Genomic DNA, 21,876 nt, shown 5'->3' with positions numbered 1-21,876 from the left:
GGCAGCAGCCCAGGCTGTGGCGATAGCCAGGGCTGGGGCTGGGGCTGGGGCTGGACTGAGGGAGAGCCCGAGAGGTGGCTGCCGCCTCCGACGCCCAGGAGCCCGGCTACCTATGAGCAGAAGGCTGGCAGGGGGCTACTGATGCCCCAAGAGCCCATGGAAGGCAAGGCTGCTGAGCAGAAGTCGGGGCTCGATGGGCTGCGGGCGCTGGGGGGCCCCACCAGGTAGGCGGTGCCGCCACTGAAGGGTGGGCAGGGAGTGCCGAAAAGCACGCCGCTGCTGCCGGGGAGAATCCCCACACTGCTCGGAGAAGAGGAGGAGGAGGAAGGCGGCCGCTGGTGGGAGCCCAGAAGCGGAGGGGGCTGGGGGGGGCTCTCCCAGGCGGAGCGGACCCAGTCCGACAGTGGCCGAGGTCGGTACCCGGGCGCCTGGGTGCTGGGGCGGTATCCGATGCATAGCCGGGAGGGCGGCCCCTTCATTAGGTTGCCAGTCGCATCGTTCGCTGTCGCCCGCCAGGGCCAGACTTGTTCTTGCAGCTGCCACTGAGACCTGGGCCGGGGCAGCCCTCCCCTGACATCATGTACACCTTCGTGGTGCGCGACGAGAACAGCAGCGTCTATGCCGAAGTCTCCAAGCTGCTCCTTTCGACTGGACAATGGAAACGGCTGAAGAAGGACAACCCCAGGTTTAACCTGATGCTAGGAGAGAGGAACAGGCTACCCTTTGGGAGACTGGGTGAGAGACTTCCCACTCCTTCCCCTGCCCACCTCCCCCTCCTCCTCGCTGCTTTTTCTATGCATGCTCTCCTCCCATCCTGAGGAAATAAAGACAATATATCTTTTCCCATCCCCGAAGCGAAGGGTCTGAGAGCCTGTTCGGTTTAATTCCTCACCCCTTCACCCAAACCAGACGTAGGGTGAATTTTGAGCTGATGATTCCTCTCTTCCAGCCCATCCTGAACAATGGGCCGACTCAGAAATTTACATTTTGAGAAACCCTGTGTAGTAAGGTGGAAGAGGACCCGACTGAGCTGCCCTAGGAGAAGGGGAAGTATTGATTGGCACAGTGCAGGGTCCGAACAGCAAGCGGTAGCTTTGCGTCTTGGGTGTTGCCTGCTGCAACGAGGGAGAGACTCAGGTCTGGTATTCACCAGTTAGAAGCCCTGAACAGGGGCTTTGCGCAGCATCCAAGGTAATAAATTATGTCCCTAGCTTTATTTCTTAAAAAAAAAAAAAGAAAAGAAAAAGAAAAGTTTTTCCTGGGTTTCAAAAAAAAAAATCAGTTCTAATAGTCATTCATGGTTGGCAACAAAACTGGGCAGTCATTCTGCAGCACCGACAAACCCCCTTTCAACTTGGACCTGGTATTTCATTCACTCTTCAGCTCTTGGAAATATTCTGCTGAGTGATTCTCTTTTTTTTGAATTCCTAGTGAAGTAGTCTATTTAGGATTATTGTCTCTTTAAGGCTGAAAAATCCATCAATGGAAGACTTAGTTAAATTGTAATGAGATAGGAAAGTAACAGCTGGACTCAAAAAATGACACTAATGAACCAATGTAGTAAAAAGAGTGTACAGTTGGTTAGAGTATCACATTTAAATTTTTCTTTTTTAAAAATATGTTGACCAAATTATTCAGTGAAAGCAGATTTTTTATGAATTTAAGATACAGGATAGATCTGACCCCAAAATGAAACAAGACCCAAAATGACTACTGTCAGCTTAGTACTTAATCTTTTCCTTTCATTCTCCTCTGAATACTTTGAACAAAGTAGTCATATAACTTGTATAACATATGTTCATTCTTCCTTTTGAGTGTTTAGCCTGAGTCAGTATAATCCATCCATTCATCTTTTCTGAAGGCGTGGGCATGGACTATATTCAATCAATATAATTTTTTAAAACCTTTTATCAGCGTGCTTGTTAATAATTTTAGTATTTGACATGTTTAGCTTATGTGACTATAGAACTGTCCAGTTCTTTCCATGTTCAGTTTCTTGTAGTACTAAACAGCAGGTTACCACCATGTGAGTAAAAGGTAATTTTAAAGATGAAAATAGCCCATGTAATAGAATCAGGTTGCAATGTATTATTTGTATATGTCTTAAGCATAAAGGTTACAAGTTCTTTATAAAGACTGAAATTGTAACATTATTCTTTGAAAGGAGAGAAATGGAGTCTTCAAATTATAGGTCATTTAAAAAAATTAATACAAAGTAACTTTAGAACTTTTTAGAATTTGGACATCTGGGTGAAAAAGAACTTGGAAACAGATATTCAATTTTGTACGTTGGAGTTTATATATATCAAAATTAGCCCAAGTTCCAAAGAACTGAGTTATCACTCTTACTGCAACACTCTCCCTCTGATTTGGCTCATTGTCACCTTCCCTCTGAGAGATAAATGGAAGTGAGTTAGCTTTTAAATGGGCCAAGATGACTTTGTTAGCCTGATGACTAGCATTTTGCTCTTGTAGATAATGTGTTTTCCTAGGTGGTTATTAACAGAATTTGAAGAAGTAGAATGACCATGTGTTTAATACCTAATGGGAGTGACAGATCTAAGCCAGATGTCATTTAAAGAAGTCTACATGGGCTGAGTAGAAAGGTAGCTACTCTTCTTTACTTGGCTTATGTCTGCTCTTTATTGTCAGTATTCTTGTGAAATGAGGTAGGAGGCAAGTAATTTCATTCTGTTTTATAGAACCACATACACATCCTTTGCTTACATCTGCTCTAGTCTGTTTTGTGTTTTCACAGTAAAAAAAAAAAAAAAGCATGGAGCTGCATAGATATATATTCAGTTTAGCAATCTAGCTGACTTAGGTCATATCAACTGCCATGCCTAAAGTGATAGAAAAAATCTTTTTTTATCAAATTCCTCAGCCTCAGAAACCTTTGGCAGGGGATGGAAAAGATGTGGCATGACATCTGATTCATCTTCTGGTGTCTTGGAAGCTCACATCAAAAATTTACTGAGAAGAACTTTAAGTAGATGCATGAAGCATTTATTAGGCATTTAATAGGCATTTATTATGTGCAAAGTATAATGCTAAATTCTGGAGATACAAGTTTTAAAAAGTAAGATGATCTCTGTTCTCAATGATCTCCAATTCTAACTGGAGGGGGCGGGGGGAACAAAACATATGGAAGGTTTCAGCTGCAAATAGATAGAAATACCCCCCTGGTCCTTAGGGTGCAGCAGCAAAATTGTTTTGTGAAGTTTGTATTCAGTCAAAGGGCCACACTTAAGGCCCTAGATGGTCACATGTGGCCTCAAGGTCGTAGGTTCCCCACCCTGCTCTAGGTCATGAAAAACTGTCCTGACAGCCTCACAGTTTCTATAAGGAAAAACAACTTTCTTTATAGCTGTTTTTGTATTAATTGTGTAGATGCCTAAAATGGCCCCTCAAACGATAGTTGTATGCAATACAGAAGAGTCATTAACTCTTCTTTAATGACTCTTCTTTAATGTCATTTTCACTGATAAAATCATAATAGAGTAATATTAAGTGACTAGATGGGAAATTTTTAATTAATTTAAACCAAGACATTTTCTAGCATACCTATCTAGAGGTATGGCATAAAGCCACAGAGAGTTCATTTGTATATGATTTTTCTGTATCTCTTCTCAGACAGTTTTCAAGTTAAAATGCACTTACTGATATTTGTAGGGCTCCCAGATTTTTGTATTTTATTTTGCTTACAGTGATGCTGAAGAGGCAGCATGACCACAGTGCTGAACTTGGAGTCAGTGAAACCTGGTTCAAATCCTGCCTCTGAGAATTACTAGCTGTGCAGTCCTGAGCAAATCACTCAACTTCTGCCTATCTAAGGCAACTCCCTAAGTCATAGATTATGTGGCAGTTCCTTCTGCTGATGAAATCACAGAGCCTTCATTCATTCTCCTGGTACTCAAGTCTAGTGATGCTAATACTTCCTGTCTTCTTAAGGAATATAAGTCCAGTAGACGAAGTATGACAGATGAACTGGAGGAGGGGAGGGGAAGAGAGTGGTGGCCAGAAGATCTGCTAGGAGGCTATTGATGTGGGTAGAAATGAAGGCCTATCCCAGGATGGTAACAGTAGGAAGTAGAGAGAAGGCTATGACCATATACTGTAGTAGATAGAGCATTGGGTTTGAGTCAGAGGACCTTGTTTTGAATCCATGCTCTACTACCAACTCCTTGTATGACTTTGGGAAAGTCACTTAATATTTCTGGACCTCAGTTGTTCATCTGTAAAATGAAAGTGTTGAGTTAGGCAATTTCTAAGGTCCTGGGTAGTCCTAAATCGACTGCCTACAACTATCCTTTGGGGGCCATTTTAGGCATCTACACAGTTAATACTAATACAGCCATAAAGAGAGTTGTTTTTCCTTATAGATACTGAGAGGCCATCAGGACAGTTTTTCATGACCTAGAGCAAGGGTGGGGAGCCTACGGCCTTGAGGCCACATGTGACCCTCTAGGGCCTCAAGTGTGGCCCTTTGACTGAATCCAAACAAAGCCAAGTTTGGATTCAGTCAAAGGACCATACTTGAGGCCCTAGAGGATCACATGTGGCCTCAATGCCACAGGTTCCCCACCCCTGATCTAGAGGAAGTAGTTCTGAAGTTGAGGTAGCTAATATGTAGTTTTTAATTCAGGCACTTTTAAACCCAGAGGAAAACATAAACCTCTCCTTGGAGTAGAATGAAGTGAAAAGTAACTCCTCTAAGTTAGAGAGCTTCTTGTCAGTTCTTTTAGTATCCCCAGTGGAGCTTGGATGACCTCATGTCTGCTGAAGATAAACAGGATGCAATTAGATAAGAGGCTGGTGGGAAACTAGGGGAAAAAATTTTACATCAAATTAGAGAAATAGCTGAATTTGGGTCTGGCTTCACTTTTAAGTGATTATTAAATCTCCATTGGGTCCATAGCACTGGATAAAAGTCGGCATGGACTAGTAGACAGAAGAGGAGTTGGAGCCTGAGGACCTAGGCTGGGTCCCTGACAGTGCTATTTATTTCACTCCAAGAAATATTTAATAAGCATGTAGTGTGTGCAAGGCACCTTGCTAGGTCCTAGATGAAAAACAGTCTCTACCCTCAAGGAGCTTAGAGTCTGCTGGGGGAATACTAACTGTGTGACCTTGGAGACAAGACTTCTGATTCTTATGGGAATCATAGTGGTTGCCCCACCTCCTTAGAGGGTTGTAAGAGTCAAGTGAAATAAATTGTGAAACACATTGTAAATCTTAAACACACTGTACACATATATGCAATTGCTATTATTATGGGGGAAGAAAGCATGATTGTGAATTTTGGAGGAAAAAAAAAAGAAGGTTATTTTCTCAAAAATGTATGACCCTAAGAGAAAATTAAAATATGTGTATACACTGAATCCAATAAGAAGATATGACTATTGGTCCAATAGGATGTGTTACCCAAATATGTGTTAGTTTGTAACAATAATTCATGTTTTGATTTTTGAAATTATTTCACCGAATTTGAGAATTTCTGAGAAAGAAGGGGTTTCAGCAACTGTCTCACTCAGCCTGTATCTGAAAAAGAGTCCCCTCCCCAGTGTTGGAGGGAACCAGACAGGTGGTCAGCCAGCCGCTGCTTGAAGATTTCCATTTCCTGAGACGGCCCATTCCACTTTGGGATACTGCTGATTATTAAGAAATTTTTCAGCATGTCAAACCTAAATTTTCCTCTTTTCAAGTTACTCTTGGCTCTGATTCTTCTTTTACTTGTTGTTGAGTTGTTTCAGATATGTTCAACTCTTCATGACCCCATTTGGGGTTTTCTTGGCAAAGATACTAGAGTGGTTTGCCATTTCCTTCTGCAGCTCCTTTTCTATATGAGGAAACTAAGACAAGCAAGGGTGAGTGACTTGCCCAAGGTCATATACCTAGTAAGTGTCTGAGGTCAGATTTGAACTCATGAAGATGGGTCTTCTTGACTCCCAGTCTGGCACCCCATCCAATGTACCACCTAACTGCCTCTTTCACATGACAGCCTTTTAGATACTTGAAGACAGATATTGTGTCCCCCTTCCTTAGACATCTTTTCTTTAGAAGTGCCTACTAGTCTCTTCTTAATTACAAAATTGAATTAATGTTCATTTTCCCTTTGCACAAGTGGCTCAGGAATATAGCATACTTATACAAATAACAGTTGCTAATCCTCTGTTAAGCAAGTTGGACTTACGGTTTTCAGTGCGAACTAAATTTTTTGGAGTGCACACTAGGCTTACAGCGATGAAGATGAAAGAATCGACCTAGCACTTCAGGTTACCATTGAAATTGAGGGACCAAAAACAGCGTGGTTGGAACAATAAGGAAAGTATAAGAACATAAACAGAAAAACTGAAATCAGAATATCAACAATACTGTGAACATAAGTTCTGAATTTCACCCAAGACAGGTGGAAGAGAGGATCAAGGAAGACTTTGTGCAAAAGGTGAGCTTGTACAGAAATCAGAGAGAAATAAAGAATGCTAATGAGATTGTGGTTAGTGGGAGAAGAATAACTCATAGACATTAGAAATTCTATGAGCAAAGATCTTACCAGTGATACGTTTAAAGCTTAGAAGTTTTGAGCCTCATTTCTTCATCCGCAAACTGAGGGGGTTAAGTTAGATGAACTCTCATGTCCCTTCCATCTCTAAAGCTATGATCCAATAATCCTATTAACATGTTTTTTTTTTCTTTTCTGAGGAGGCTTTTAAAAAATGTTATCTTAAATTATAATATTTCACATTTATATGGTGCTCTTAGGTTTCCAAAGCACTTTACAGATATCCCCCTTTGATCCTCGCAGCAACAATCTGAAATTATTATCTTCCTTTTACAGATGTATAAACCAAGGCTGAGAATGTTTACATGACTTTTCAAGATCATAGTTAGAGTCAAAGGCAGATTTTCTGAATTCCAAGGCTGTCATTCTAGCCACTATACCAAAGACAAGTTAGTTTTTATAAGAATGCTCATTTAAATCCCAAATCAAGAGATTATCAATGCTGTATCAGCTTTTCCCTGAATATGACCAGATTGGGTTCTGCTTTGGGTATTTTCTTAGGTTTATTTTTCTTTTCTTGTCAATTTCACTTACACACAAGGCAGGCAGTGACAACTTAGTTACTCTTCTTACAGGGAATTAAGGAAATGAGAAGAGGAAAATAAAAGCCTTATTTGGATTCTGGTTAATTCTGTCCCTTAAAGCAGTGGTGTTGAACTCAATTAGAAAGGGGTCCTTGAGGCTACATATTGACTTAGAAAACCACAAATAAACATTGTGTTTTATTTTTATTTATCTTGCTAAACATTTCCCAATTACATTTTAATCTGGTTCAGGCTGCACTTGGGAGTGGATACAAGTTTGACACCTCTGCTATAAAGAGGAAGAGAGGTAAGAGAGGAAAGGAATATACATCTCTATAGCACCTACTATGTGCTAAGTGATTTTTATATATTACCCCATTTGATCCTCACAACCACCTTATGAGGTAAGTGCTATTGTAATCCCCATTTTACAGTTGAGGCAAGCAAAAGTTAAGTGATTTGTTCAGAGTCAGATGTCGTTAAGTGTCCAAAGTCAGATTTGAGCTCAGTTCATCCTGACTCCAGGCCTAGCACTCTATCCACTGAGCCACCAATTACCAAAAACCAGTAAAAGAGAGGTTGTATCCATTAGACAATCTCATTGCTACTTATTATCAGAATCCAAGGATAATTTAAGGTATCATCACATGAGAGGGTTTGTGGGATCCCTCTGACCTTGAAGATTATTCTGATTGGGGCTAGAATTGAGATTTGTCTCCCAAGGGCATGGTCTGTGCTAGTGACCTGAACAAAATAATTATTCCTGCAGGCTAGCCCTGGACTGAGGACAAGTAGGAAAGCCATTGGTGGGAAAACATATTGGTTACTAACTCCTGCTGCTTAACATAGCACGTGTGCAATTTAGCAGTTAACAGCCTTGTGGTGCTTCACCATGTACTCTGCTTTGCAAATCACATTGTTCCCTTAGCTCGTGGGAAATGATCCGACTGTTCTTCTGACAGGTGTCCAATGTATCTGATCCCTGTGGCCAGCTAGAGGACCAACTGCAGAATTCCTGGGCTTAAAGCAGACCAGAGCTAGCTGGGAGCCTGGAAGCGGGTCAGGGTTTTAAAGTCCCATTAATTTTCTATCTCCCAATTGTCTTGGCTAGCAGGCATTCCAGTAACAGTGGTTAGGGGGTTTGGAGGTGAGATTTGTGAAGTATAAAGAAAACAGGTGTGTAATATAAATTTTACCAGACTAGTGTTTCGTCAGCAAATGAGTGAATGTGTGGCGGTTTAATGACAGACTAATTCATTGATGTCATAATTAAGCGTATATTTTCTTAGTATTCTAAAAACCAGTTTCCTTTCTTGTTTACTTGTCAGTGTAGTAGAAAGAGCACTGACCTAGGACTGTGACCTAGTTCTAGTCTTGGCTGTGCTATTAAATTACTTTGTGACTTACCAATCACTTCCTGTCTATACTTCAGTTTTCTCATTTGTAAAATGGGAGGATTGGAATAGATGACCCCTACAGTCTCTTCTAGTTCTAAAATCTGAATGAAATAGAACTCTAATCCTTCCATTCTACATCAGGGGTAAGGAACCTATGGCCTCAAGGCCACATGTGACCTTCTAGGTCCTTGGGTGCAAAGTTTTACAGAACAAATCCTTTTATTAAAGGGATTTGTTCTGTGAAGTTTGGATTCAAAGGGCCACCCTTGAAGACCTAGAGGGTCACATATGGTCTCAGGACCATAGGTTTCCCACTCCTAGTCTACATGATACTCATGTTTTCAGTCAATCAACAAACATTTAACAACTATTTACTGTAAACCAGACATTGTGCTAGGTGCTGGGCATATAAATAAAAAATCCTTTCCATTTTACAGCAAGAAAACGATAACTATATATCCTTCTCAGCATAATCCCCAAGAGATGATATCACCTTTGGGACTTCAAAATCCTTTCATAAAGTGATGGTTCTTATCATTTAGGGATTTGCCTTCAACATTCCATTTTCTCTGCCCTTCACCACCAACCTGTTCTTTTTGGCAAATATAATGGCCTCCTTGTTCTTGGTCTAGTTTTGCAGAGTAAAAGTCCAGGAATATAAATAAACATTTAGCATCCCATTCAGCATTTTATATTCCTTTTTTTCTTTGCTGTAATATTCATATCATCCTTGATGCCTCACTCTCATTCCACACATCCAATCTTTTGCCATATCTTGTTTTTTTTTATGTCAACAACAACTATTGTATATATTAACTTATCTCCATTCTCTCAGCCACCTTTTTAATTCAGGTTCTCATTTTCTCTCACCTAGACTATTACTATAGCAGTCATTTGAATCTCCCTGCCTCAACAGTCTCCACATTCCAATCCATTCCCTGCTAACTTGCCTGAGTGATTTTCCTAAAAGCAGACCTGACTATGTCACTGTTCTACTCACTAAACTCCAGTGTTTCCCTCAAGACTGTAGGATAAAATACAAAGTCTTCTAGTTTGACACTCTTAACACTTTATGACCTGCCCAACCCTACCTCTCCAGTGTACTGCATGTTACTCCCCTTCTACATTCCATCCAAACTGGCCTCCTTGCTGTACCTCCCACAGCATGCTGTTTTCATTTCCATGTCTGTAATATGCCTGGATTTCATTCCCTCCTCATTTCTTCCTCTTAGAATTTTTAATATGAGGAGGTTGGCTTAGATGATTGACCTCTGCAGTCTTTTCTGGTTCTAAATCTAAGCTTCTATGAATGAAGATAGCTAGTCTCAATTCTAGCCCCAATCAGAATAATCTTCAAAGTCAGAGGGATCCCACAAAGCCTCTCATGTGATGATACCTTAAATTATCCTTTGATTCTGATAACAAGTAGCAGCAAGATTGTCCAATGGATACAACCTCTCTTTTACTGGTTTTTGGTAATTGGTGGCTCAGTGGATAGAGTGCTAGGCCTGGAGTCAGGATGAACTGAGCTCAAATCTGACTTTGGACACTTAACGACATCTGACTCTGAACAAATCACTTAACTTTTGCTTGCCTCAACTGTAAAATGGGGATTACAATAGCACTTACCTCATAAGGTGGTTGTGAGGATCAAATGGGGTAATATATAAAAATCACTTAGCACATAGTAGGTACTGTAGAGATGTATATTCCTTTCCTCTCTTACCTCTCTTCCTCTTTATAGCAGAGGTGTCAAACTTGTATCCACTCCCAAGTGCAGCCTGAACCAGATTAAAATGTAATTGGGAAATGTTTAGCAAGATAAATAAAAATAACACGTTTATTTGTAGTTTTCTAAGTCAATATATAGCCTCAAGGATCCCTTTCTAGTCACCTTCTTTATCCACAGTATTAAATGTCTGTTGGATATATATCCCTGTAGTAAGCACTACGCTTTCCTTTAGGTCCTAAAGTACTAAAAGAAAAACGTTTTTTCCTTGTGGGAGGAGACAGCTTACAGTTTACTTTCTTATCTTAATGTTTCTCACTGTATAGTTCTGCACACTGTGGGTCAAAGCAAAGTGAAATTGTCCTGGTTTTTAAAAACTGTATAGTAAAGGAGGAAGTTTTGATATTTGAGTGCTGAGGAGGAGGCAGAAGTTTAATGACCTACAATGATGAAGCCACAGAAATGGATACTTCTGACCTTCAGAAATTTGTAAAAACCAGAAGCCATCTTAAGATAATAGGAAATTGCTCCATTAGAAAAATATGTACAAAGGAACTGACTTCCTAGAGGGGAAGGGATTGAGGAAACCAATTTAAATGTTTAGATAAAAGCTTTTTAAAAGGTTGATAGGACAGCCAAGAAAGCTAATGCAGTCTTAGGCTGCATTAAGAGAAGAGAAATTGTCCAAGAATAAGGAAGTACCATAACTGTTGTTCTCTGCCTCAAGTCACATCTGGAGTATCATACTCAGGAATGGACAGCACATTTTAGGAAGGACATTGCTAAGCTGTGGACGGATAATCAAAGGAAAGGCCACTCTGATGGCATAGAGCCTTCCGTCCATGATCACATGATGAGTATTTTGTCATGAGGATTCTTTTTTCAGGTATTAGAGGTGAACTAGATAGACAGTCACTGATGTTCTTTCCAGCTCTGAAATTCTGTTAATCTGAATTCTTATTCCTATCCACCATATAACCCTTTCCCTTTTTCCTTCCCTTCTCATATAATCTTTTCCCCTTATATAATTGGTTTTAGATAAAAGATAAAAGGAGAGAATTTGTTGAGGATGAAATTTAGGGGGGTCAGCCCAACAAAACTTCAAATCTATAAGTAGGGTTTTTGAGGCAGGAGAATAGGCAGGGCAAATACTGATAACTCTTTGCCCTCTAGGTGATTTTAATAACATGCTTTCATTAGGACATTAATAGCACCTTCCATTTCCCACCACCATCTCCCATGAATATCATTCAGTGTAATACTTGGGAGCTGAAACCTGAATATGGTTGTGTATACTATGGGAAGAAAGCTGAATCTGGAGGCAGAGATTATTATTGTTTAGTGGTTTCAGTCATGTCCAACTCTTCATGACCCCATTTGGGATTTTCTTGGCAAAGATACTGGAGTGGTTTGCCATTTCTTTTTCCAGCTCATTTGACAGATGAGGAAACTGAGGCAAACAGGGTTAAGTGACTTGTCCAGGGTCACACAGCTAGTAAGTGTCTGAGGCCAGATTTGAACTCAAGAAAGTGAGTCTTCCTGATTCCAGGCCCAGCATTCCATCGTGTTTAGAGGCAGGAGTTTCGTGTTCAAAAAGTGACTTTGTTGTCTTCCCTTCTAGCTGACCCCACATTTCCTACAATGCTGATAAAGGTTTTTGAGTTCAAATCTCATTTCTACTACTTATACCTGTGCAATCTTAACTAAGTGATATAATCTCTTAGGGCCTCAGTTGCTTATCTGTAAAGTGGTTGAGGATGAGGGAGGGCCTAGAGTAGCAGACTCCTTTCAGGTCTAAATCTCTGCCTCTCTGAACTTCAGTATGTGTGTGTTCATCCTTTGTTGCGGAAGAAGACCATGCCGTCAGAGAAATAATGACATGACTTGTACTTGACTTTGTTTTGAGTGAGGGAGGGCTGTGCAGGTCACCAGCCTCACTTCTCCTCCAGAGTCATCTGAATCCAGTGACCAGAATTCATCAGGATGACTGGAGATGACCCAGGATGAGGCAGTTGGGGTTAAGTGACTTGCCCAAGGTCACACAGCTAGTGAGTGTCAGGTGTCTGAGGTGAGATTTGAACTCAGGTCCTCCTGACTCCTACACTGGTGCTCTATCCACTGCACCACCTAGCTGCCCCAGTACTTCATTATGTAGCTTTCTACTAAACCACACCACCTCCCTTTTGCAAGGTACCTTTTTGCTTATACTGAAGTATGTGATTGGGAAAAACAAACAAAAATTAGCTAGTGAGATCAAGGGAGGAGGTAAGCATTGATCTGTTAAAATGCCTTTCAGGTAATCTCTAATTAAGGGAAAGTTCCTAAAACAGGTAACCCCCTACTAGGATAAGAGTGAATGTTGACATTTGGACATATGGAGTATACCCTCCATACTTCTCTAGCAAATTACTCCAGCTATCATCCCCAATCTCTCTTCAATCTCTCTATATAAAATGACATTTCTTGCCCTACAGACCTATCTTTATCTCCCCCATCCTTTAAAAAAAAAAACCTTTGATCCCACCTTCCCTATGTCTTTCTTTCCCTTATTAGTTGAGCTCCTTGAAAAAACAAGCTATAATTGATGCCTCCAGTTCCTCTCCTCTTACTCACTCCTACTGCACTCTGGCTTCCAGCCCAACCATTCAACAGAAACTGCTCTCTCCAAAGTTACCAGTAAGCTCTTAATTGCAAAACCTAAGGCCTTTTCTCGATCCTGATTCTTCTTGAGGTCTCTGCAGCATTTGACTTGTCACTCATACCTCCTGGATGGTATGTCCTCTCCAGGTTTTTGAGACTGTGCTCACTCCTAGTTCTCCTTTCTGACTTATAACTCCCAAGTCTCCTTTTAGTTCTTTGTCCATATTATATCCACTGACCATGAGTATTCCTCCAAGGAGCCTCTTCTCTTTTCCCTCTATGCCAAAAGCCCTTAACCTTTTTGTGTGTCACGGGCCACTTTGGTGGTCTGGTGTAGCCTATGACCCCTTCTCAGAATAACATTTTTAAATGCACAAAATTTTAAAAATGTAAGATTACAAAGGGAACTAATTGTGTTGAAATATAGTTATCAATTTTTTTAAATTCATGAAGCCTAGGTTAAAACCCATTTCTCTATACTATTTCATTTGATAATCTCATCAGTTCCCATGAATTAAATTCTCATCTTCACGCAAATCGTTCCCAGAATTACATGGCTCTGCTGATTCATGTATCTCCACCTGCCTTTTGGACATCTCAAACTGGATGTCCCATAGGCATATCATATTCAGCATATCCAAAACAGAACTCATTATCTTTCCCCCAAAACTTTTTCTGCTTCTGAACATCCCTAGTATCAAGAGTACCACCATCCCGCTAGTCACCCAGAGGTGCCATCCTCTACACCTCACTCTCACCCCACATCTCTAATCCACTGCTACATCTTACTGTTTCTACCTTCACAACATCTCGTTTATGTCCCCTTCTCCATATTCATATAGCCACAGTCCTAGCTGTGGCCTATATAACCTCTCACCAGTCTTCTAACTGGTCTCTCTGCCTTACTTAATTCTCTCTACTCAGATCCACACTCACTCAACAATCAAAGTGATTTTTCTAAAGCATATAAGTTTAACCATCTCTCTCTGTCTCTATCTTTTTGTGTATCTCTGAATATCTATCTCTGTGTCTTTCTCTGTCTCTATCTTCTGTCTCTCCCTCTCCCTTTCCTTCTCTCCCCCTTTCTCTTGCTCTGCCCCTCTATCTCTAAATCTCTTTATCTCTGTAATACTCTCTCTGCCTCTCTGTGTTTTTCTCTGTGTCTCTGTCTCTCTCCCTGTCCTTTTCCCTTCCCCTCTTTCTCATGCTCACTCTGCCTCTCCATCTCTAAATCCTTTCATCTCTGTTGCTCTCTCTGGGTGTCTTTCTCTGTGTGTCTCTGTCTCTCTTTCATTCGCACTTGCTCAGACATGATACTCCACCTGCCATCTCTCCTGTTCTCCATGCCTGCAATGCTCCACCCCTTCACTTCCTTCTGATTTCCCTGTCTTCTTTTAAGACTCAGTTCAAATCCCACCTCCTCTGGGAGGCTTTTCTGAGTCACACATCCCCTCAGCCCAGCTGCTACTACTTTTCCCTTTCAGATTACTTTAATCTATGTTTTATCTCTCTTACATATTTTGAGTTATGTATGTGTTGTCTCCCTCGTTAGAATGCAAGCTGAGGGCAGGGAGTGGTTTTTTTTCAATACTTTGGAGCCCTTAACTTAGCTCAGGACCTGCCACACAGTACATGCTTAGGAAATATTAACTGGCTGGTTCTCAAACAGAGCAAACATAAACTGGTTATAGTATCATAGTCAGCCTTTTCTGTGTAACATTATTGGATAATGATGATACAGTTGTTTCTCTTAGTGTTCTGTTGCCCACCCCTTTTTTCTCATCTTACCCAACCATTAAAAATAATGCCTTAACTCTTTGTTTTCCTTTATAGGTCATGAACCTGGTCTTATACAATTGGTGAATTATTATAGAGGGGCTGACAAACTTTGTCGAAAAGCTTCTTTAGTTAAGTAAGTGTACATTAAACCTTGTTTAATTTTTTTGAGAATGCATTTTTCCATGTTGAAAATTTTTTTTTAAGAAATAGAAAAAAGTTTTCTTTATCTTTATTTGATAACACACTAGAACTCTGTTATGACAGCTGTGTGTTCGTCCTTCATTGCCAAAGAAGACCATGCCAACAGAGAAATAATGACATGACTTGTACTTGACTTTGTTTTGAGTGAGGGAGGGCTGTGCAGGTCACCAGCCTCACTTCTCCTCCAGTCATCTGAATCCAGTGACCAGATATTCATCAGGATGACTGGAGATGACCCAGGATGAGGCAGTTGGGGTTAAGTGACTTGCCCAAGGTCACACAGCTAGTGAGGGTCAAGTGTCTGAGGTGAGATTTGAACTCAGGTCCTCCTGACTCTTGCACTGGTGCTCTATCCATTGCACCACCTAGCTGCCCTATGACAGCTAGGTGGTGTGTGGATAGAGTGCTGTTTGCTTCAGTTTCCCCATCTATAAAATGGGAATAATTACAGCACCTACCTTGCAGGCTTGTTGTGAAGATCAAGTAAGATATTGATAAAGTACTTGCCACGATGCCTGGCACATAGCAGGTGTTATGTGATTGTTTATCTCCTTCCCGTTTTCCCTCCTTCTCCACTGAAAAGACCTAGACCTAATGAATACCTAAATATTGACTGAGGGTAACAATTGCATTCATTTAAGGAAGAGTCCTCTTTAGACAGCTACATGGCACAGAGGAATCAGGAAGCTTTGAATTCAAATCTGGCCTCAGATACTTTCTAGCTGTGTGACCCTGAGCAAGTCACTTAACCTGCCTGCCTCAGTTTCCCTAACTGTACAATGTGAATAATAATAAGTAATTACAGCACCTACCTCCCAGCGTTGTTGTAAGGCTCAAATGGGATGACATTTGTAAAGCACTTAGCACAGTGGTCTGTATAAGCCAGCCCTAGTAAGCACCTAATGACTGCTCCTTCCCTTCATTCTTTTTCCCAAAGTCATAGGATCCTAGGTTTATAATATATACTTTATTATAAATGTCCATGAAATGTCCATAAAAATAAATCCTACCAGGATTTAGGAAATAGTGATTAGTTTCTTCTCATTTGGAGGGGTGCTACCCTTTTTTCCCAAAGAAAATGCTGTGTCTGCTACTTTTCCTTTTTTTCCAATTTTTTTTCCTAATTAAAAAGTAAATTTCAGGCCCCTTCATAGCCACATAAATTGTCTTTCCATGCCTTTTTAGGTATTCCATGAGATGCCAATGTCAGTACAGGAAAGAGTGGAGTACAAATACACATGTATAGTTATTTTCTAGGGTGGTATTTCCTGTGAAACAGCTTTCTAATCAGTCTATAAGTGATCTTCCTAAGATCAACATGGCCTATTTGTACTTAAGGAAAACTTGGATCGTTGATCTTCAAAGCATAATACCTGATCATACTTTGCTTTGGGTTCTTCATGATTATTCTCTGAATGACACAAAGGATTCATATAATTCATATAATAAAGGTTTCATACTAATGCTGAAGTAATTGTAGCAATACCAAATATTGCTAAAGCCATTACTATGGTTAACTTTCCTGTGATCCTAGACTGTCACAGTTTTTTTTATTGCTAAATATTTAGCTTTTTATTGTTGATGGATTCCAAATGTACTGATTTAAAGGCAGCTAGAGCACAATGAAAAGAACCTTGGACTTGGGAGTCAGGAAGACCTGAATTCAAACCTAGCCTCAGACACTTAATAGCTTGTGACCCTGAGCAAATCACTTCATCTGTATCTCAGTTTTTTCATCTGGAAAATGGGGGAATAATAGTGCCAGATTTCCAAGAATATTGTGAAGATAAATGAGATATTATTTGAAAAGCCCTTTTCAAACTTTAGAACACTACAAACATGTTTACTATAGTTATTATTCTTTCTACTTAGAGATGTGTTAAGGTCTGAATATAGAAAATGGTTCATTCAAAAACTGGCTGCATAAGAAACTGGAGCTTTGAAAATGAAGCTAATTTAAAATCTTATCACATTTAAAAAATGAGTAAAAGACAACCTGAGGAAACTAAGTAGAGCAATGAATAGATTGCTGTACCTGATGTCATGCAGACCTGAATTCAAATCCAGCCTCAAGTGCTCTGTAGCTCTATGACTGGGCAGGTTACTTAAACTTCTGTTTGCCTCAGTTTCCTTATCTGTAAAATAGGGTTAATAACAGTACCTATCTCCTCAGGTTAGGATCAAATGAGATAATATTTGTACAGTATCTGGAACATAGTAGGTGCTATATAAATGTTAGCTATTATTATTATTAGATGCAACAGGGTTTTAGCATAATAATAAGGTAGTGAAATAACCTTTCAAAATTCCAACAAAGACAAAAAAATGACTTAAAATTCTTTTAAAGTGTTATCCTCATTTGACTCTGTCCTTCTTGCCTGTTTGTATATGGGGATATACATTATATATATGTGTATATGTATATGTGTGTATATATGTATATATGTGTAATATATACATATATAGTTATATATACTTTTACATATATAAAAATAATAGCTATGTTCAAGATTGAAATGGAGTACCCTTCTGGGGGACCTCTCCCACTAATCTGAACTTGAAGTTTGGGTCCTCTGGAGGAACAACTACCCCCAGGATACTCTATAGGTCTATATTCCTCTAATACTATAGCTCAAGATCACCCATTGGTTCATTCATGTTTAATACATAGAGAACAGAGCAGCTAGGTGGCAAAGTGGATAGAGCGCCGGGTCTGAAGTCAAGAAGATGAGTCTTCCTGAATTCAGATCTGGCCTCAGATTCTTCCTAGCTGTGTGACCCTGGGCAAGTCACTTAACTCCATTTGCCTCAGTTTCCTCATCTGTAAAATGGGCTGAAGAAGGAAATGACAAACAACCACTCTAATATCTCTGCCAAGAAAACCCCAAATGGGATCTTGAAGAGTCGGACATGACTGAAAGACAACTGAAAACCTAAAGAACACAGTTAGCTCAAAGTAAAAACAGTTGCTGAGATGATATCTGAGAAAATTAGCTACAAAACTTTCCCCTCCCCCAATGGATGCCATGGCCAGTGGATGGGGGTGAGGGTAACCAATCCCTTCTCTCCCCCAAAAGGCAAAGAGATTCTCTCTCTAGAGCTGGGTTCTTCCTCCATAACTGGCTCTTTTCTTGACTGCCAGTGCCCATACTCCTCAGAGCTGTCTTCTACCTCTCTTCTTTTTCTTGAGAACTCTCTGGCTTTCTGAAGGGCTACCTAGGGTGTGGCTGAGCTCCTGCCCAGCTAGTGGCTTAGCTTCCCTCTAATTCCATCAAACTTGATTGCAACCATTCTTCCTACCTTGTAAAAGGGCAGCAAAGTGCAAGCCCTTCTTGATGCTTTATTTAGTAGCTTGTTATCTGAGTTACTACCCCTTGTATCCTGTAATTTCCTCAGCCAATCTGATTGGCATCAGTTGCTCAGGTTTCCCCTGATCAACAACCTCCACCTCCCCTCCCCCAACTGCTGAAAGAAAAGTCTCATTCCCATAACCCTCTCCCTGATGTGAGGCTAAGAGGAAGGGATTGTAGCAGGGAATTCAGATGTAACTGTGAATCAAGCGTCTTTTCCTTTGATTTTTAAGATTAGCTCTGAGTCTTCAGTCTGTTTTTCAGTATTCACTAAGTTCCTTCCTTTCTACTTGAGTACTCACTCTCCTGGCTTGGTAACTCAAATAAAGTAAGGAGTCAACAAATATTTGTTTATTTGCTGTCTGAATACATCATCAATCAATAGGCAAGTAATTATTCAGTATCCAGTGTTCTAAGCACTGTCCGAGATGCTCTGTCCAAGACAAAAATGAGATAATCCCTGCTTCTGTAGAGTTTATGATCTATTGATGAAAACAACAGTCAGGTGACCTGGTGGATAGAGCACTAAAACTAGAGTCAGGAAGACTTATCTTTATGAGCTCAAATCTGGTCTCAGACACTTAACAACTATGTGACCCTGGGCAAGTCATTTAACCCTGTTTGCCTCAGTTCCTTATTTGTAAAATGAGCTGGAGAAGGAAATAGCAAACCACTCCAGTATCTTTGCCAAGAAAACCCCAAAATGGGGTCATGAAGAGTCTGACCCATCTGAAGTGATTGAATAACCACAGGAAGAATAATAGCATTTATATAGCACTTTAAGACTGACAGCATGCTTTAATCTTTCCTCATTTCATCCTCATAACAACACTCTGAAGTAGGTACAATTACAAATGAAGAGACTGAGGCATACAGAAGTTAAAAGACTTGCCCAGAGTCACCCAGCTAAGTATTTGAGAAGGAATTTGAACTCAGGACTTCCTAACTCCAACTCTAATGCTCAATTCATTGTGCTAACTAGTTGGCCATATCAACATACACAAGTAAATGGGAAATATGTAAATAAAAAGAAGAAGAAGATTATTTGGAGGGGCAGGGGAGGCATGCGCATCCGGGAGAAGGAGAAAAGGTCTCAAGCAGTAGCTGTTGCTTACACTGAGGTTGAAGAAAGTTAAGGATATGAAAAAGAAGAGTAAGAAATGCTGTCCAGGCATGGGGGCGAAGAGGGCAGGTTACGCAAGGTTGTGGAAGGGATTGATGGAGTTTTGTATGTGAGGTCAGTCTGCTTATCAAGTGTGTGAAGAGGTGCAAGGTGTCATCAGCTTAGAGAGGTAGAGTGGGCTTTAAATACCCGATACAGGAGTTTGTATTTTATCTTAAAGGCAATAGGGAAGCAGGAGTGAGGAACCTATGGCCTGAGGCCACCTGTGGCCCTTTAGGTCCTCAAGTGTGAACCTTTCACTGAATCCAAGCTTCACAGGACAAATCCTTGACTTTGATCCTTTGATGTTTCTGTGAAGATTGGATTCAGTGGAAGGGCCGCACTTGAGGACTTAGAGGGCCACATGTGACCTCGAGGCTGCAGATTTCCCACCCCTGAACTAGAGTTTTGGTTTTTATGTAAGGGAGTGGCACAATCAAACCTATACTTTAGGAATATGATTTTATCAGCTATGTGGAAGATATATTGGAGGGGGTAAAGGCTTTAGGCAAGTAGGCTAATTAGGAAGCTGTAGAAGTAGCCAGGCTCCTTACCATAATTGTGGTCCTCTCTCCAATCAAAGATGTTTTCTTTTTCTTTGGAAACTGAGAATAGCTCTACACTAACAAAGAACTAGAGAATTGTGCAAATTGTCTGAATAACTAAGGTGCCTCCTACCACCACCCCTGCTGTTTTTCCCCCTGTAAATTATCCCCATAATTGAAGCAAAAGTGCTTTCTTGTTTCTTTAGCTTGTATTATCCAAATAATTTCAACTTTTCACCTTGCCAGTGTAGGTCTGGCTCAGTTTTTCATGAAATGTATTCTTGTTCAAAAAATGTTGATTTGACAAGTTGTACACTGAAGGATAACAGGAAATATCTCTAGTTCTTTGTAGATACTATAAAGCTATTTTGAACCAAGTGAAATGTCAGAATGAGCTGGACTTGCTTTTAACATTCCATTTGGCAAATGGACTCCAGCCTCAGGGTGTATCGTATTTCCCTCATGTAAGGGCCCAAGGACAGCTAAGCCAGAAAAGAGTTCAGTCTTTGACTACTCTGTTCTTCCTGTGACTTGTTGTCACCTAGATGAAGGAACCCCAGCCTTATTAAAGTGATCAGAGTGACAGATTGGACTTACTGAGCCTACCTCCCACTCCCATGCCCCAGAAGATATTCTTTGGAATTAAAAAAAGGGCAACTGACCATCTGTTGTTATCCATTAGGTTAATCAAGACAAGTCCTGAATTGACAGAATCGTGCACATGGTTCCCGGAATCCTATGTGATTTATCCAACTAATCTCAAGACTCCTGTGGCCCCAGCATCACCTTCGCAGAATGGAATCCGTCATTTGATAAACAATTCAAGGACAGATGAAAGGGAAGTCTTCCTTGCCTCCTATAACAAGAGGAAGGAGGGTGGGGAGGGCAATGTATGGATAGCCAAATCCTCAGCAGGTGCCAAAGGTTAGTCTCATGGCCATGGCCATATTTGAAAGAATATTGTCTTCCTCAATTTTATTATTAGCCTTTGTGTTTGAAGGTGTTTCAGTGATAGTTTTTTGCTTCCCTAAAACTGTGATGCACTGAATCATCTTAGCCTGAGTAGTAAGATTCAATCTGTCTCCAAGACCAATAATGAAAGAGTTTTAGATGAACTGAGAATAGAGCTACATAGTTCCTGATGGCTCAAGTTTTCTGTCCATGAGATCAAAGTGGAATTGCTGAGTCCTGTCTCTCCAAATGAATGCTGTTGCATTGAACATTATGACAGTCTTAGCAATTCTAGCTTTTCTTTGGAAACTGGTACAAAAAAGAAACCATTTGTAAGTATCCCTATATTATATACCTGCCCAAATTCCCAAATCAGAGCTATAGCTAGTAATGTTTAAAGAAAAGATATTACATAATTAGCCTCCCTTTTGGGTTACTGGGGATCACAGTTCCTCTTTACAATTTTCTTTCTCTTTCACTTACCTAATAGAAGAGGGGACTAACATTTGTAAGCTTTAAGAAAACTGCTTTTTAAGCTTGGGCATAGTGATGTCAGCATTGTTTAAGGACTGTGGCAAAAGTGATTCATGCAGTTATTTTGAAAAATGTTTTATGTGTCTAATCTCAGCCATGTCCATCATATAGCATATGAAAGTGTAATCCTGGAAATCAGGAGACTTTGGTTCTTCTAGATCTGGTTCTGTCACTGGCAAACTTTATGATCTGTGGTAGGTTGCTTTGTAGATTTGTAGAACTGTTGATTTCAAAAGGGACTTCAGGGATCATCCAATCTAGCCCCTACCCAATTTATGCCTCCAGTAGTGATCATTGAGCCCTCTGCACAGTGATTAACTTTTCCTCTCTACTTCACCCACTCCCAAATAGCACCTTATACAACTAGAATTGTTTTTTTTAATAATATTTTCTTTTCCCCTAGTTACATGTAAAGACAATTTTTAACATTCATTTTGAAAAAAATTTTAAGTTTCAAATTTTCTCTCTCTCTGCCTTACCTCCCCCCTCTCTGAGACAGTAA

At 40.3% G+C, this 21,876-nt stretch overlaps 1 protein-coding gene across 3 annotated transcripts in view; it reads left to right on the top strand.

Annotated features, from left to right (window-relative positions):
- The window catches only part of TTL (tubulin tyrosine ligase), a 46,033-nt gene continuing 24,157 nt past the window's right edge, over positions 1-21,876 (top strand). For 2 of the 3 annotated variants that reach the window (XM_072634667.1, XM_072634668.1), the window contains exons 1-4: positions 1-224; positions 517-735; positions 14,686-14,764; positions 20,572-20,813. In XM_072634667.1, coding sequence (XP_072490768.1) covers positions 194-224; positions 517-735; positions 14,686-14,764; positions 20,572-20,813 — 571 coding nt within the window. In that variant the 5' untranslated portion in view covers positions 1-193. The other variant, XM_072634669.1, reaches the window with a different exon arrangement.

Source organism: Notamacropus eugenii, chromosome 1 (genome assembly GCF_028372415.1).
Source record: "Notamacropus eugenii isolate mMacEug1 chromosome 1, mMacEug1.pri_v2, whole genome shotgun sequence".
In the NCBI taxonomy this organism is placed as follows: Eukaryota; Metazoa; Chordata; class Mammalia; order Diprotodontia; family Macropodidae; genus Notamacropus; species Notamacropus eugenii.
Note: the sequence above shows the minus strand (reverse complement) of the source record. Positions and strands in the feature narration are given on the sequence as shown.